Here is a 15,549-nt window from a genome sequence, read left to right as displayed (position 1 = left end):
AAGAGCACAAAGAGCAGATCCCATAATAACAGGAGTGTTATCACCATCAAAACCATAAGAAGTAAGCAATTCTCTCATTTCCATCTCAACAAGTTCAAGCATTTCAGGATCATCAACAGTATCAACCTTGTTGACATAAACAACAATGTGTTCAATACCAACTTGGCGGGCAAGAAGCAAGTGTTCACGAGTTTGGGGCATTTGACCATCAGTAGCAGCAACAACAATAATAGCACCATCCATACGGGCAGCACCAGAAATCATATTCTTAATGTAATCAGCGTGACCAGGGCAGTCAACGTGAGCATAGTGACGCTTATCAGTTTCATACTCAACGTGAGCAGAAGTAATGGTAATACCACGGGCTCTCTCTTCAGGAGCCTTGTCAATGGAAGCATAATCCAAAAACTGGGCACCACCCTTGTCGGCAAGGACCTTGGTGATGGCAGCAGTAAGAGTAGTCTTACCGTGATCGACGTGACCAATGGTACCAATATTCAAATGGGGCTTGGTACGTTCAAAAGAAGCGAATCGCACCTTCTGGGCAATAGGAGAAGCGACTATATAAGAAAAAAAAGAGAGAAAGAAAGAAAGATTAGAATATGGACCAATGAGAAGACAGAATGGTAGTATGAAATTTTTTTTTTTTTTTTTTTTTTTTTAAATCAAGAAAAAAAAAAAATTTTTTTATTTTAATTAATATTTATATTAAAATACATACCAGCTCTAAAAGGAGCAGCGAATCTCAAAAGATTGAGAGGACGAAGAACTCTGGCAGCAGCCATTTTAATTGATTGCTCTTAAACGGATGTGTGAGATTTTTAATTTTCACAGATGAAGAGAAGAAAAGAGAGAGAGAGAGAAGGAAAAAAAAAAAAAAAAAAAAAAAAGAGAGAGAGAGAGGAAAGAAATAAAAAAAAAAAAAAGGAGAAAAATTATGTTGTTGTGTAAATGTGTAATCACCAATGTTAGTAGTAATAGTAGTAATAGTAGTAATAGTAGTGTTTAGTGGTTTTTGGTGGTGTTTAGTAAGTGGTGGTAATAATGTTAAAGTGGCGCGTATTTATCTTATACAAGCCTAAAAATAAAAAAAAATTAAATTATTACAACTTTACAACTTTTTTTATATATAAAAGTTTATGTAATATCATAATGGCTAATAAACTTTTGTTCTTATGAGCGGTATTTAAGTATAACATATTGTGGCAAAAAAAAAATATATTATATATATATATAATATTATAATAATTATTACCATCAACATTATTTTTATTGGTTGAACGGAACAAATTTTTTTTTTTTTTTTTTTTTTTTTTTTTTTTTTTTTCCCACGGGGTTCGCAATCGGGAAAATTTCTTGAAAAAAAAAATAAAAAACCTAACACGTGATAAATATTATTATTAAATTAAATTTGTTTGTTTATTTAATTTTTATTTAATTTTTATTTAAAGGTTATAAAAATTTAAATTAAAAATAACCAAACCTTCCCAACTTATCTCCACTTATCTTCATCAACGCTGTAATTGTATTTCTTAATTCCTACAAACAGAGATAAAGTTTATTACAATCTCTTATAAGCCAGTTAAACTGTTTAAGATAGTCGACATGTCCATCTCTGGAGATATCCGTTTTCAATCCTTTTCTTTCCTCTTGAAGCAAAGGACACTTAACCAAAAAATATGATGAACAAGTTTCTAGCTCTCCACATTTGCAGTTATAACTATCCTTTTTTTTTTTTTTTTTCAATTCCAAACTTTTTAAACCATGTGCCAAAGTTGCCATAGCCGATAAATTAAATTTTACTTACAAGTTACAACTAAATATATTTAAATATACTATTTATACATTAAAAGTTAACAAAATTTAACAAAATAGAACCAGTGGCCTAAAGGTAAGGCACTGCTTTCCGGCGGCAGAGATTGCGGGTTCGAGTCCCGTCTGGTTCTCTCATTGATAATAATTATTTTTTTGTTAAATCAAAATATATACATTTATTATTTTTTTTATTTTATTTTTTATTTTTTTTTTTTATTCAATATATATTGAATTGATGAATTTTATTATTGAACATTGAACATTCAGCTGATCAGCATGATGATGATAATGATGATGATAATGATAATGATAATGATGGTGCCGTGCACTTATTTTTTTTTTTTTTTTTGGAAACAAAGAAACTTTTTTTTTTTTTTTTTTTTTTTTTTTTTTTTTTTGGAATAAACGAGGCAGTTTCTTATATAAATTTTTTTTTATTTTTTTCGAATACAATACAATACAATAAAATAAAATATAGAGAAACATCACAAACAAGAGGCAGGTTCTAATTAGGTGGGTTTCTTCTTTTTTATTTTATTTTAATTTTTTTTTATTTTAGTTAAACTATATATATATATATAATTTTTTTTTTATCAATCACAATTATTTTTATCAATCATAATTATGATTGATCATCACCATCATCATCATAATCTCGGTAATTCCCATATCTTTATTTTTTATTTTTATTTTTATTTTATTTTTATTTTTTAATTGCAATTAATGAACTCTTTTTTGTTAATTGTTTTTTTGAATAATATTAACAATTTCAATTTCAATTTCAATTTCAACATCAATTATTAAATATCAAATATGACAATAAATAAATAAATAAAATAATTATAAATAAAAGACTAGTTAGAAATGCCTCCATTTCAAAGCCTCTTTCTACGTAAACAAATTTTATTTTATTTTATTTTATTTTATTTTATTTTATTTTATTTTATTTTTTTTTTTTTTTTTTTGAAACGACATTCTGACGATAGAAATTGTCTTATTTAAAAAAAAAAAAATAATAATAATAATAATTCCTTCTATATAAACATTCCAAAGTAATTTAATTTTAATTTTTATTTTAATTTTTTTTATAGCTTTGGAAAAAAATAAATAAAAATAAACTTCTATATAGATTATTATTATTATATTATTATAATAATAATAATAACAACTGGTATTACATAACAATTATATATATAAATTCACACGGAATAACATTGCTCCGCTTAATATTCCAAGCAAACCATTTCTCATCCTTTAGAAGATTTTGCTCACTCATCTTTATTTTTATTTTTATTTTTATTTTTATTTTTAATTTATTTTTATCTTCTTTTCTTAATATATTTTTGTATTTATAAAAAAAAAAAAAAAAACAGTTTTTTTAATTTTTTTTTTTTAATAATAATAATAATAATAATAAATACTACTACAGTTCAAGTAATTTCACTTCTACTTCTCAGATTCACCTAAATCACCATCTAAATAAATGTTTGATACCTTGAAGAACCTCTGGTTATTGTTGTTCTCGTCTTCGTACTGAGACTGGTTTTTGATTTTTTTTGATTTTTTTTTTGATTCCCTTGTGTGTCTTCTCTCAAGATCTATCCTTTTTTTTTATTTTTATTTTTTTTTCTTTTGTCATGGATCAAAAACCCCAAAATAATACCCAAAACAAATCTTCTTCTTCTTCATCATCATCATCATCATCATCATCATCATCACATTTCACAGAATCTTCTGTCACATCATTAGCAGCTTCCAAAAAACGCCATATGGCCTGTGAACAGTGCCGCAAACGGAAACTCAAATGTAGTGGTACAAAACCTCAATGCTCTGCATGCTCGCGTAATGCCCGCGATTGCGTTTATCTCAATTCCTTTAAAAAAAGTGGCCCTAAACCTGGCCATCTCAAAAGCCTTGAAAAACGTTTGGAACTCATGGAATCACTCTTAATAGCAAATGGAATCAAACTTAACCCTGATGATGATGATAATAATAATACTTCTGATGATTTGGACTCTAATAATTGCCTAACTTTAACGGATCATCCCCATCCCACCATTCCGGCTTCCGAGCTTGAATTTGAAAAATTTGAAAAATTTGAAAAATTTGAAGACTCAATCCCTTCATCTTCATTAGAATCTATAACAACAACACAAAATATTATCAAAAATGATGTTTTTTCTGCTAAACAATCTCAGCGTGCAATCAGCCATAATAGTTATACTGATAGTTATACTGATAGTTATACTAATAGTAATAACAATAAACATTTCGATACAAACTCTCACATCAATAAATCCCTACATTTCACCAATGGATCCGTCGACTCTTTTACTCACTTTGAATACAAGTCGGCCAGAATTTCCACCGGAAATGATACTGAAATCTACCACAATATGGAATTCCAACTTATCCCCATCAACGTTGATGAAGCATACCCAAACGACGCAATCACATATGAACTTCTCGAAATTTATTTCAACCGTATCCACCCCCATTACTGCATCATTAATAAATCTCGCTTTTATACTTCTCTTGCTGCAGGCCATACTAAACGTCCTAAACCATTTCTTTTCTATGCAATTTTACTTGTTTCTGCTTCAATTAGCGAAAAATTCACTGCTCTTGAAAAGGAATTTTATGCTCGTTGCATCAAATATGTTGATCGGGCTGAAAAATCAGGGTTTGGAGAAGATATCATCAATATCCAATATGTACAATCTTTAGTTCTTTTGTGCATTTATGAACATAGATGTGGGTCCTTTGCTCGAGCTTGGATTTATACTGGGAAAGCAACAAGAGCAGTTCATATGAACAATACCCATGATATCGATTCTCAGCTAGGCTCCAGATTTACTGGCCTTTTCCCCTCAAATGAAATCGGGAACAAGCTCGGAGAAGTTGATTTGGACGAAGCTCGTCGAGTACTTTGGATCGTATACATTCTTGACAATTATGGCTCAGTGGCTACGGGCTGGCCTGTATCCATAAATTTCGAAGAAATCTCCACTTTAATCCCTCTGGATGACGTTGAAGAAGTCCAAGATGGTAGGAAAAATACTTCTTTAGCATCAATGAACGACATTTTACGGTCCCCTGAAAGATACCTAAATGGTATGCGATCCTTCACTGCTTTTAACGTTGTTCTCATCCATCTTTTATTTCGTGCATTTCGTCTCATGACTGAAACCCCTCAACATGACGACTTTTCTAAAACTGGGTATTGGTGGTCTAAACATAACAATGTTCAACTCCAAATTGATAGACTATCACGAATACTTCCAAGTTATGACCAGTCATCTCCACACATCAACTCCATTATTTGTCTTCATATCCTTCATAAAATGTGCTACCTTTCTTTGTACCGTGCAGCTGTTGTTCGTCTTAAGACTCTCGGTGGCCCATATGAAACTGAAGCTTTTGAAGAGTTGTGCTTCAAAGCAACAACTGATCTTACAATGTCTCTAAGATTTTCCACAAATCTTTATGATGTCATTGAGCACCCGGGCCCCCTATTTTGCATTTATACAGCTGCTAGAAGTTTTCTCACTTTTATCGAAGACAAAACATCTCCCTCGTACTCCATCAGTGATGAGAAAAGAGAAAAGGATAAATTTATGATTTTGCGTTGCAAAAACTACCTCGACTTTTTATTAACTGTGTTTAACATTCTGCGCCCCCGCATGTTTCTCGCAGAATGCTTTTACGACAAAATTTACAATGATTTGATCCATGCACACATTGGAAGACCCCCAGATATGCCCAAACCTGCTAGATCACAGACCAAGTGCCCCATGAACCCCACTTCCAAGTCTGGTCCGGCTGCTTTACGAGTCCAAGTGATTCACGAAGAAGAAAAGACTAAACAACAACTACAACAACAACAACAACAGCAACAACAAGCAGAGACCAAAACTCAATCACTAAGGTCCTTTTGGGGGGCCGTAAATACCCTTCTTAATAATGAAAAGTCAACTGAAGGAGTCGACCAACAATCTCCTGCATCAGAATCGTCTTCTTTGATTGAAGTAACCTCATCTTTTTGTACGAGCTCCTCTTCGTCGTCATCAACATCTGCGGGTAACGCCCGTTCTCCAGCAACTGCCAACCGTGTAATGAAACAAAATGACTTGTTTACAAAACATTGCACAGGAATCCAGCAAGAGTTTGGCAAAACATACACAATATATAAATCCGATTTAAGTGACTTGCCTTGTTCCTCTTCATCTCCCTCCCCTGGCTCTTTGCAACCAATCATAAGCATTCAGCCTGAAACTCCCAGCACAATTTTACCTACGTTTCATCCACCTCCAGCAGAGCCTTCCCCAATTACTATGAGCACAGCATTCATGGGTTCTTCGCCTCTCGTATCAAGTACTGTTTCTTCGGTACGTGTCAGTAGCGGTACCACCCCTTCAAGCACCACTTGTTGTTCTTCTTCTTCTTCTTTAACTGTTAGTTCGACTCCTTCCTCAATTCCCACTCAACCATTTTCAAACGTTACTACAGATAATACTATCAACCCCTTACCAAATTTTCAGTCCCCTGGATTGCCCAATGCTACACCTCCACCACCTCCTCTTCAACCATCAACTTCTCCTTTGCCTTCACAAGTGACAGTATTCCCCAGGGGATCGCCTTTGCCTCAGGACCCCAGCTCTAGTTCTGGCTCTGGTCCTTCTATGGTTGCTACAACTTGTCAAGCACAACAAACACATGCACTAACTCAGGCACAGGCACAAGCCCAGGTGCAAGCGCAGGCGCTGGTGCCACCACCACCACCACTATCTCAATCGCCGGTAGTAATTATTAATGCGACAGGCCCTGAGGTTGGGGTTGTTGGTACACCACAAGATTTGGGAATCCAACAACCGCAACCTCACAAGTACCCAGACTATCTGGACTGGAACTCAGAAATGAACTTTGAGACTATTATCCAGGAAATCCTCGGTAGTAATGGCCAACAGAAACCGTTACCGGTGCCACAAGAGGACATGCCAATGGCCACACACTCGGTGCTTATGTCGCGAGACGGATCTCACCCAAACATGGGCTCACAAGATTATCGTAAATTATTTTAAACATTTTTTTTTTCTGTACACATAGGCTTATTTATTTAAATTATTGGAATACTCGTGATTTTTTATTTTTTTTATTTTTTTATATTGAAAATGTGGGGTGTGGCTTTTTTTTTTTCTTTTTTTTTCTTAGGGATGTTTATTATAAAAAAAAATCAGTGTTGTTTACTTTTTATTTATTTTTCAATCACTACGACCATGAACGAAGCCCAACTGAAGGAAACCTTTGAAAAGGGTATGGCAAAAGCCCATGAACATTTCGTTCGATCTGAACTTCCTCTTACTATTCAGATCCTGGAAAGACTTGAAAATCGTCTACGCGGGTCTTCTGCTCCTACAGGTTCAGCCCATGCGCGCTCTCTAGGATCTAAATCACGTTCTGCTACAGCCTCTACTACCACCACTGACCCGCTGGCCCCGCTTCTTTTCCAGGTGCTCGACCGGCGGTGTTTATGTGCACGGCGTATGAAAGACTTTGATCGTGCACAAAAAGATGCTCAGCGTATGGTGACTTTATGTCCTCGCGAGCCAAAGGGGTACCTTGTACTAGGCCGCGTTGCGGAAATGAGAGGCAAACCCATGCTGGCCCATAGAACGTATACTGAGGGACTCAAGCGGTGTGCAGGGTGTAGAGACAGCAGTGAAAAGACCGCAGAAACAGCATACAAGGCCATGGAAACAGCTCTGGCAGCCATTCCAATCAATGACCTACAACAACAATCGTCAAACGTCAAACGGCAACAGCAACAGCAACAGCAACACCCCCAGAAACTGAAATCAAGAAGTGCATCGCCAGCAATAGGCCCAGGAGTCGACCCACTTTCCAAGCTTCCCTACTTTGAGGTTTTCCAACCAATTCTTAATTCGCTCGACTTCAAATCACTTCTGGCATGTATGAGTGTCAGCCGGCGCTGGCGCGAAATGATTATGAGCGATGACCGCATGATTTCCGAAAGACTTGATCTTACTATCAACACATTGAGCAACGGCTGGCGATCAGCAGACTTACGCTGGGTTCTGAAGTGGGGGGCTGGTGGAGCCCGAGGGAAAAAACGAGTGATTCAAAATGTCATTGTCGACACGGTACGCCCGGGCCATGAAGCTGGGGTCGTGGAGGCCTTATTTTCAACGTACTCGCACAACATCAAGAAACTGAAACTAAACCTCAAGCAAACAACTCTTTTTGATTTTTTCCTTTCTCTCTACGGACCAAAGCCTATAAACTTTTGTACCAATCTGGAGTCTCTTATACTGGACGCACCATTCTCGACTCTTTTACTGTCAATTGCATTACCCATGTTCACTGCGTTAAAACGTCTGGAAATCAATTTTAACCCCAACATTACACCCAATTACTTTTTCCTTGACTTGTCTAAGAAAGATCCTCCTAGTGATACACGGCCGGGTCCGCAAAACCTGGAGGTTCTACAGCTTTTCAACATTGCGCCGGATCTCAAGTGGTATATTCCAAAATACATTCGGTCTAAGCTAACTAAACTTAAAACACTGACGCTTTCGTACAGCAAATGTATACAAATGACTGACCAACTAGAAGAGCAGTTCACAGAAATGCTGGAAAACTTGCCAGACTTGGAATCGCTTACTCTCAATGCAGAATATTTATCGTCTTCTCCCAATATGGTTAAATCACCGCGACTAAAAAACTTGAGCTTTTACCACCCACAGTGGTCAAGCGCACCTAGAAATATGCACGGCCCAGAAGCACAACTGCCAACAAAGGATCTGCGTATCCAGTACGGCAATATCACCATATCTTCTGGTCCTGAGTTTCTTGCGTGCTTACGCCATTTAGGATGCGGCCATAATCTGACTCTCCTTTTACTTGAAAATGTCCGCCTACCCTATTTATATGACGAAGAAGGATACGACCGGTACGTACGGCATGCGTTCCCCAATCTACAAACCCTTTCCTTTGGTGGCGTCTCCGAAGTTGGTGACGAAACGGCATCTGCCATTGTTGCAAGGGAACCGTTCCCACAAAACGTTATTGTGAGTCAAACTTCGACTTCGTATTTTGGAGTAAGAGCCCTCATAACCGCCGGTGTTCAAAGAATAGGAATTCAACGGTGCTACTTTACAATGAAACAGCTTTTGGAAATAAAAAATTCAATCGAGCTTATTGAATTTGATCGATTCAACAGACCATTAAATGATCAACGTGTTGCATAAGAAAAAAAATCAAACGGTAAAAATTGATAACGTGTAACGTACAGTAAAAAAAATAACAAATTGATAATATTTAAACCTTTTTCCAGCGACCACCCATTGGGACGCCTGTTCGCTCACGGACTTGTTCGCCGTGAATGTGTCCCTTCTTGACAATCTCTGCCTCGTTCATGGTTAACAAGACCTTATCTTTGATAAGTACTTGACCATTGACTACAACTGTCTCAACATCATTGCCTGTGGCAATATACACAACAGCCGAACACGGGTCACGATTGGGTACGCCGTACAGCTTATCTGAAAGGTTGATAGAAATAAAGTCAGCCTTCTTACCGATTTCCAAGGATCCCAAGGAGTCTTCGTGTCCAATGGCCCGGGCTCCGTGACGTGTAGCCATTTCAATAACAGTTTCTGCAGGAACGAGATCTGGAGCATAATGGATAGCTTTGGGTAATAGCGACGCCAGTTTCATTTCCTGAAGAAGATCCATGACATTGTTACATGGGCAGCCATCGCAACCAATACCAACAATGGCACCGGCCTCAAGACACTCCTTGACTCGAGCAATGCCGGACCCTAGCTTGGCATTGGAGGTAGGGCAATGGGCCATGGATGCACCAGAACCAGCAAGAAGCTTAATGTCATTGTCATCAAGATGAACCATATGGGCCAACACCGTACGAGGACCCAATAATCCGTACTCCTTGCAGTATGTCATGGGGGTATGGCCTTTTGATGCGAAAAACTCGCGGTCAGCCTTGATTTCTGCACAGTGCATGGTGATACCAATGTTACGGTCGCGAGCAATCTTAGACATTTTTGTGTAAAGCTCTTCCGAAACACCTCCAGGAGTCCGGGCTCCGAACCAGACTTCGACACGACCATCACCCGCACCGTCATACTTGGCATGACACTCGAGAACCTTATCTAGCGACGACTCGTCTTCAATCAACCCAGGGTGCATTGAAACTCCGTCTTGAGTGGCGTAGCGTGGAACATCCATGACCACTTTCCCTAAGCAGCCGCGGATTCCAGATTCGACCACTGCTTTGACAGCTCCACCAAACCCGTAACGTTCTGCAAAAAGTGCTTCGACAAAACATGTTGTTCCACTTTTGAGCATTTCTGCAATGGTAAGCTGTGCAGCAACATACCCATCCTCCTCGGAGAAATTGCCCTGCATGGGCCAAACACGGTCACACAACCATGGAATTAGAGTCAGATCATCGGCCGCCGATCGCAGCAACGACTGAGCCAAGTGGACATGCAATGAAATGAGACCGGGCATGATGATGTGGCCAGTCAAGTCAGTGATTGGTTCGTTGGGGTATTTAGCCAACAGGGGTTCTGTTTTCCCAATATCGTCGATGGTTGTGGAGCCCTCCTTGACGAGGATTGCACCGTCGAGAATCACTTCGCGGTCCTTATTGACGGTGATGATTGAAGCATGAGTGTAGAGCATTTTATTTTTATTTTATTTTATTTTATTTAATTTTTTTTTTTTTGCTAAGTTGCTACTTAAGTATAAAGATTGTGAATTAGGACTGACTGATTGATGAAGTGAAAAATTCCCAATTCGTGCGGGGGAAGTAGCAAATGGTGCCGCTTAAATATATTATTATTCGAGCCTCATGCATGTGTGAAACGGTCCCGGACAAGCCCGAATCAGCCAAACAACCATCTTGGGAGTTCTACATTTTATAGTTATCATGATATGACATTGATAATGACAACATGCTTGCTATTTGTTCAGGATCCGCTATCTAATCTATAGGTTGCCCCGCGCGCTTTGGTCTCTCTCGATAGCTTCAAACAGGGCCCGGAAGTTGCCAGCACCAAAACCATTGTGGTTCATTCGTTGGATAATCTCAATAAAAACAGTCGGACGGTCTCCCAGCGGTCGTGTAAAAGTCTGTAACAAGTACCCGTTCTCATCAAAGTCCACCAGAATCCCCAGACGTTCCAGTTCTTCCAAACTTGGCGGAATCACATAATTGTATGGAATCTCCAACTGCTTCTCAGCAAATGACCAACGGGAAGTCTCCACAGGTTTAATCATAGGTGGTGACACGGCAGCATCAACAATAACTTTGGAATTTTCCACCATTGCATATTTGGCTTCAAGCGTCTCTGACGCAGCACATGACAAAGCCTCGTCTGCACTACCGCTATCTGTGCTCATTGTCAATACATCTGTGGCGAGTGAGTCAACGTCTCCAACAGATCTGGCAGATGACAAAGAAGATACCAATGACAATGACAATGACGGTGACGATGACGATGACGATGACAACGAGGCCGACGGCGATACCAACTCCTCGCTTCCACTCACCCTAACACCCCTTTCTCTTAAACGGAGAGCAAGCATCTCATAGTATGCATGAGGTACCACAATAAAGTCTACCCCTCGGTGGGTCTTCATGCTTGAAACAGCCGCAACAATATCTTCAGTGAGTAGCGCAATGTGTTGAACACCTGGCCCATCATAATACTCAACAAACTCTTCCACCTGCGACCGTTTCTTTCCTGGCGCTGTTTCATTGATTGGCATCTTGATGGCATTAACACCCCCAGAAGCCATGACCACCGAACGCAACGCTGAATACTCTGTATGTACTTGCGAATCATCCACTGACCAAAACCGGCGAAATCCAAGCGCATGCTCGTAATACCGACATGCATCCTCCATCTGATCCCGGTCCTGGTTCCCAACACAATGGTCAATGCGCACCAACGGCGCGGCCGGAAGCAACTTGTTGATAGGGTCCCTACCTTTAGACTCAAAATACCCAGGTAAAAAGACACCACGATACGTTGGCTGGCCGGTTTTTACATCTACATACTCAACCAAGGTATGGGTTGTATCACCATAAGTTTGAATCACCGCTTGACGTACATACCCGTCCTTGTCTTCCAAAACATGAGGTGGTTTGACTACTCGTGCACCATTTTCCACTGCTGAATTGAAAAGTGCATCAAGATCATTCACAGCAAATGACACATCTTTAACCCCGTCTCCGTGTTTCTAAAAATTATACCGTTAGGTTTTCTAAAAAAACAGGTAATTCGATACCACTTGGTGTATACCTTAATGTGCTCGTTAATCTCGCAAATTAGATCAATATCTTCTTCATGGCCCTTCTCCACTCTTGCCTCGCTTCTTAAAACAGACATAAAGACAAATCGCACAAGGTGACTACCAACAACGTGAGCTGCAATGTTGCGCGATCCAGTCTCAAGCCCACGATAAGCAACATGCTCAAATCCCATGCGTGTAATCATGTACGATGCAGCTTGACGAGCATTGCTAACATACCAGGTTACGTGCGAGTAACCAGTATACTTTGATTGATGAGTTGTTTCAGTAGCCATTATGAAAAATTAGTTATTTCAAAAAAAAAAAAAAAAAAAAAGAAAGAAATGTTTAAAAAAAATACAACAATTTATATTTTATTTGCAATTGAATTCTCAAATCGTACGATCCATCAATATATAATTTTTTTTTTCATACTCTTCAAAGCAACAGTTAATTTGTGAGCAAAATTACTGGCTCTGACACTATACCTAGACAGCCCCATTGCCTCAGAGACTTTCTGATACCCATGTGATGATTTAATGTAAAGATATGCTACCACAATTCAAGAATTCTCTTGAGAAAGCTCATACCTACTCTAATACTTGTACTCGTGGTGCAGCGCCCGCTCAACCATCTGGCCGCAAAGTTTAGCATAAGGATTCACCAGCGCCGCGGCCCGCTGCGCGTACTCGTTGCCATACTCCCCTCCCAAGTGCAACCACCTGCTTGCTTCTTCTTCCAATTCCCAGCTGTCATCTTTACCAATCACCGTAATGTCGTTATGATTTTCTTCATGTGATGACTTTGTGGCTCTTGCCACTTGGATACGTGTCAAGACTACCCATCCTTTTTGTGTGTAAGCCTGTGCTGCCACATGGCGTGCTAAATAGGTATGAGGGCCATTTGTTTTTTGAATATCTTTTTGTGCTAGATCAATAGCACGTCCCAGATCAGTGTCAATACTGTCTAAAGATACTGTAATTTCTGACCCTGATTCTTTTTTTTCAAGATACAAAAGACGCTTAAGCTGAGCACGGTTATTGTATGCGGATGCATATTCAGAATTTTGTTCAATTAAAGCATCCATCTCTTCAAGAGCCTTTTTGTAATTTATGCTCTTGCTTTCAAGACCCTGAATAATCTCTATTTCTCTGCGCTGAGCATTTGACAAATTTCCTTGATCAATACTATAATGCAAGCCTCCATCCAAGTGAGCACAGATTACTTGTGGAGATTCCTTTTCAACCTTTTCAATCTTTTCTTTAGGGAAAAGACAAAATAAAACAAACTGGTCGTTCTTTGATAGTTGTGACATGGTACAGAGGTAGATTGAAAAGAAAATAACAAATAACAAATAACAAATAACAAAAAAGAAAAAAGAAAAAAGAAAAAAGAAAAAAGAACTTAAACAAAAAACTAAATGAGGCTAAAAACTTTTGGCTATTTGTATTCCTATATAAACCTATATCAATGCTAATTGAAAAATAAAAAAAATCTCGTTATATATAACGGTGAAATAATAATAATAATAATAAAAAAGGACTTAAAGACTAATATAAAAAATGCAAAAAAACGAGTAATCAAAGATCAAGGGAAGGTGATTTCTGGAGGAGTTCCAGGAAATGTATACCAGTCAAAATCCCTTTTAACCTTCCTTGCTTCTTCCAAATCAGGCACCTTAAAAATCACCACGGCTTTACCTTCAGAATTAATGGATGCAATAGCCGAAGTCTGAATTTTGCCAAACAAATTAGTAAACGTCTCAAAAATCTCATCACTATTTTTAAATGCTTTAATGTCAACGTTGCTAGCCTTGACAATAACTGGAGCCTTCTTATTTACAGAAGGTACGTGTGCATTGGAAACTCTTTTCTCAGGAGCCAAAGGTACCAAGGGTGGCATTCCAGAGGAAGGACCAGCAGGTGAATTAACCTTCCCATAATTGCCCCACATCTGCTGGTACATGAGCCATTGGGAATGCATTTTGACCCATTCAGCAAAGTTGGTAATCGATGTCAACGTCACCTTTACAGTCACATTATTTGGTAGCAACAAAAAACCAGTGTTCTTACAAAGAGTAGCACAAGTCTGAGCACTTTCCATTTCAATCAACCCTCTCTTCATTCCATTGGAATCAAGATCATCATAAATAAAGCACCCAGTAGGCCTACCATATGCAGTAAAACACTGATAAAAAAACTGGGGAGACCATTGATTCGGAATGTTTTCAACCAAGATGGTGCGAAAGTGCTGGATAGCAGGATCAATCTTCTCTGAGGTAGTAGTACTGGGAAAATGAGAGCACTGAAAGTCTTCAGTGCCTGCGTTTCCAGCTCTGGGACGAACCTCTCTAAATATACTAGTCAGTATTCATAAGCTCAATCAAGGCAAATCATTATACTTACAAGGTAGCACCGTCCAACACCAATGGCTCTTTATGGTTAAGTACCTTGTTGACCGACTCGGGTACAAGAAACTTTATAAAGGCATAGTCTCTTCTGTTGCGTCCAGTGACGGCATTCTTCAGGTTGACAGATTTAACAAGACCTAAAAAAAAAAAGAGAGAGAGCGAGGGTTAGTAAACAAATATTTAAGAGACGATAAAACTATGCTTTGAAAGTCATTTCAAAATCTTTGCATTTGCTTGTTAAAGGGGTACCAAACTGAGAAAAAAAAGAACTGAGCATATCTTGTGTAGTTGTGGGAGCAACGTTTCCCACAAACACAACGCAATTAATATCATAAACAAATCGAGGCTCAATGTACTTGAACCCATTTTCAGGGAAATTATCGATAGATGAAGACAAAGGAGTCAAGTGAGACTTAGCATTGGAGACTGACTCCAAAACATTGGGGGTAGTAGCTACAGAAGCAGAAGGTCCAAATTTAGCACGAACAGGAGGGTGATTTTCAATATTATCACCAGAGTCTTCACAGTCAGTGCAAACCAAAGGTGTCTGATACTTCTTAGCCCAAACACTAGAAAGAGGATGAGAATTTGAAATACCAATCTTGTTATCTTTATTTGAGTTGGACAAAACTGGTTTAGGAGCATGCTTAGAAACAAGAGGGCGATTCTGGTGATCTGGCAATGCCTTGGATGCGTTTAGAGTAGGTTTCTTGAGAGAAACATTTTCGCCAATACGATTTGCAAGCACATTTTTATTGTCCTTAAAAGTAGGAAATGAAGGTTTTTTGCTGAAAAATTTTAAAAGGTCCAAATGTTAAAAAAGTAATCACTGGGAATAAGCTAAAAGCTATACATACCTCTTAGAACCAACAACGGTCCAAGTGCCATCTTGGTCCTTAATGGAAGTAGTCATGAGTCCCATAGTAGACTTATCAACGGAGATGAAGTTTTCGTCAGAGATTTTAGGCATATCGAAAAAAAAG

The 15,549-nt window shown here is 38.4% G+C and overlaps 7 protein-coding genes across 7 annotated transcripts in view; 2 read left to right on the top strand and 5 right to left on the bottom strand.

Moving 5' to 3' along the window:
• SAPINGB_P004994 (uncharacterized protein) overlaps positions 1–785 on the bottom strand; it is a gene marked incomplete at both ends in the record, with an annotated part of 1,451 nt that extends 666 nt beyond the window's left edge. The window contains 2 exons of the mRNA XM_031999709.1: positions 1–560; positions 722–785. The exon at positions 1–560 is cut by the window's left edge and continues 666 nt beyond it. Of these exons, the coding sequence (XP_031855600.1) occupies positions 1–560; positions 722–785 (624 nt within the window). The remainder of the gene's footprint in view (positions 561–721) is intronic.
• Positions 786–3,452: 2,667 nt separating this feature from the next.
• SAPINGB_P004993 (uncharacterized protein) lies at positions 3,453–6,896 on the top strand (the record flags this gene model as incomplete). The annotated part of the gene is made up of 1 exon (XM_031999708.1): positions 3,453–6,896. One exon carries the CDS (start codon positions 3,453–3,455, stop codon positions 6,894–6,896), a length of 3,444 nt encoding a protein of 1,147 aa, XP_031855599.1.
• A 195-nt stretch (positions 6,897–7,091) lies between these two features.
• On the top strand, positions 7,092–9,083 carry SAPINGB_P004992 (uncharacterized protein; the record flags this gene model as incomplete). The annotated part of the gene is made up of 1 exon (XM_031999707.1): positions 7,092–9,083. One exon carries the CDS (start codon positions 7,092–7,094, stop codon positions 9,081–9,083), a length of 1,992 nt encoding a protein of 663 aa, XP_031855598.1.
• A 70-nt stretch (positions 9,084–9,153) lies between these two features.
• Positions 9,154–10,542, bottom strand: SAPINGB_P004991 (uncharacterized protein; the record flags this gene model as incomplete). The annotated part of the gene is made up of 1 exon (XM_031999706.1): positions 9,154–10,542. The coding sequence occupies one exon, from the start codon at positions 10,540–10,542 to the stop codon at positions 9,154–9,156; it is 1,389 nt and encodes a 462-aa protein (XP_031855597.1).
• A 306-nt stretch (positions 10,543–10,848) lies between these two features.
• SAPINGB_P004990 (uncharacterized protein) lies at positions 10,849–12,452 on the bottom strand (the record flags this gene model as incomplete). The annotated part of the gene is made up of 2 exons (XM_031999705.1): positions 10,849–12,105; positions 12,168–12,452. The coding sequence occupies 2 exons, from the start codon at positions 12,450–12,452 to the stop codon at positions 10,849–10,851; spliced, it is 1,542 nt and encodes a 513-aa protein (XP_031855596.1).
• Positions 12,453–12,751: 299 nt separating this feature from the next.
• SAPINGB_P004989 (uncharacterized protein) lies at positions 12,752–13,471 on the bottom strand (the record flags this gene model as incomplete). Its single annotated transcript, XM_031999704.1, has 1 exon — positions 12,752–13,471. The coding sequence occupies one exon, from the start codon at positions 13,469–13,471 to the stop codon at positions 12,752–12,754; it is 720 nt and encodes a 239-aa protein (XP_031855595.1).
• Positions 13,472–13,743: 272 nt separating this feature from the next.
• Positions 13,744–15,536, bottom strand: SAPINGB_P004988 (uncharacterized protein; the record flags this gene model as incomplete). Its single annotated transcript, XM_031999703.1, has 4 exons — positions 13,744–14,506; positions 14,562–14,703; positions 14,837–15,354; positions 15,424–15,536. 4 exons carry the CDS (start codon positions 15,534–15,536, stop codon positions 13,744–13,746), a joined length of 1,536 nt encoding a protein of 511 aa, XP_031855594.1.
• Positions 15,537–15,549: the final 13 nt, after the last annotated feature.

The sequence above is a fragment of the Magnusiomyces paraingens genome (genome assembly GCF_902498895.1).
Source record: "Magnusiomyces paraingens strain CBS 517.90 genome assembly, contig: contig4, whole genome shotgun sequence".
Lineage (NCBI taxonomy): Eukaryota > Fungi > Ascomycota > Dipodascomycetes > Dipodascales > Dipodascaceae > Magnusiomyces > Magnusiomyces paraingens.
The sequence above is the reverse complement of the archived record's forward strand: the minus strand, read 5'-3'. Positions and strand labels throughout refer to the sequence as shown.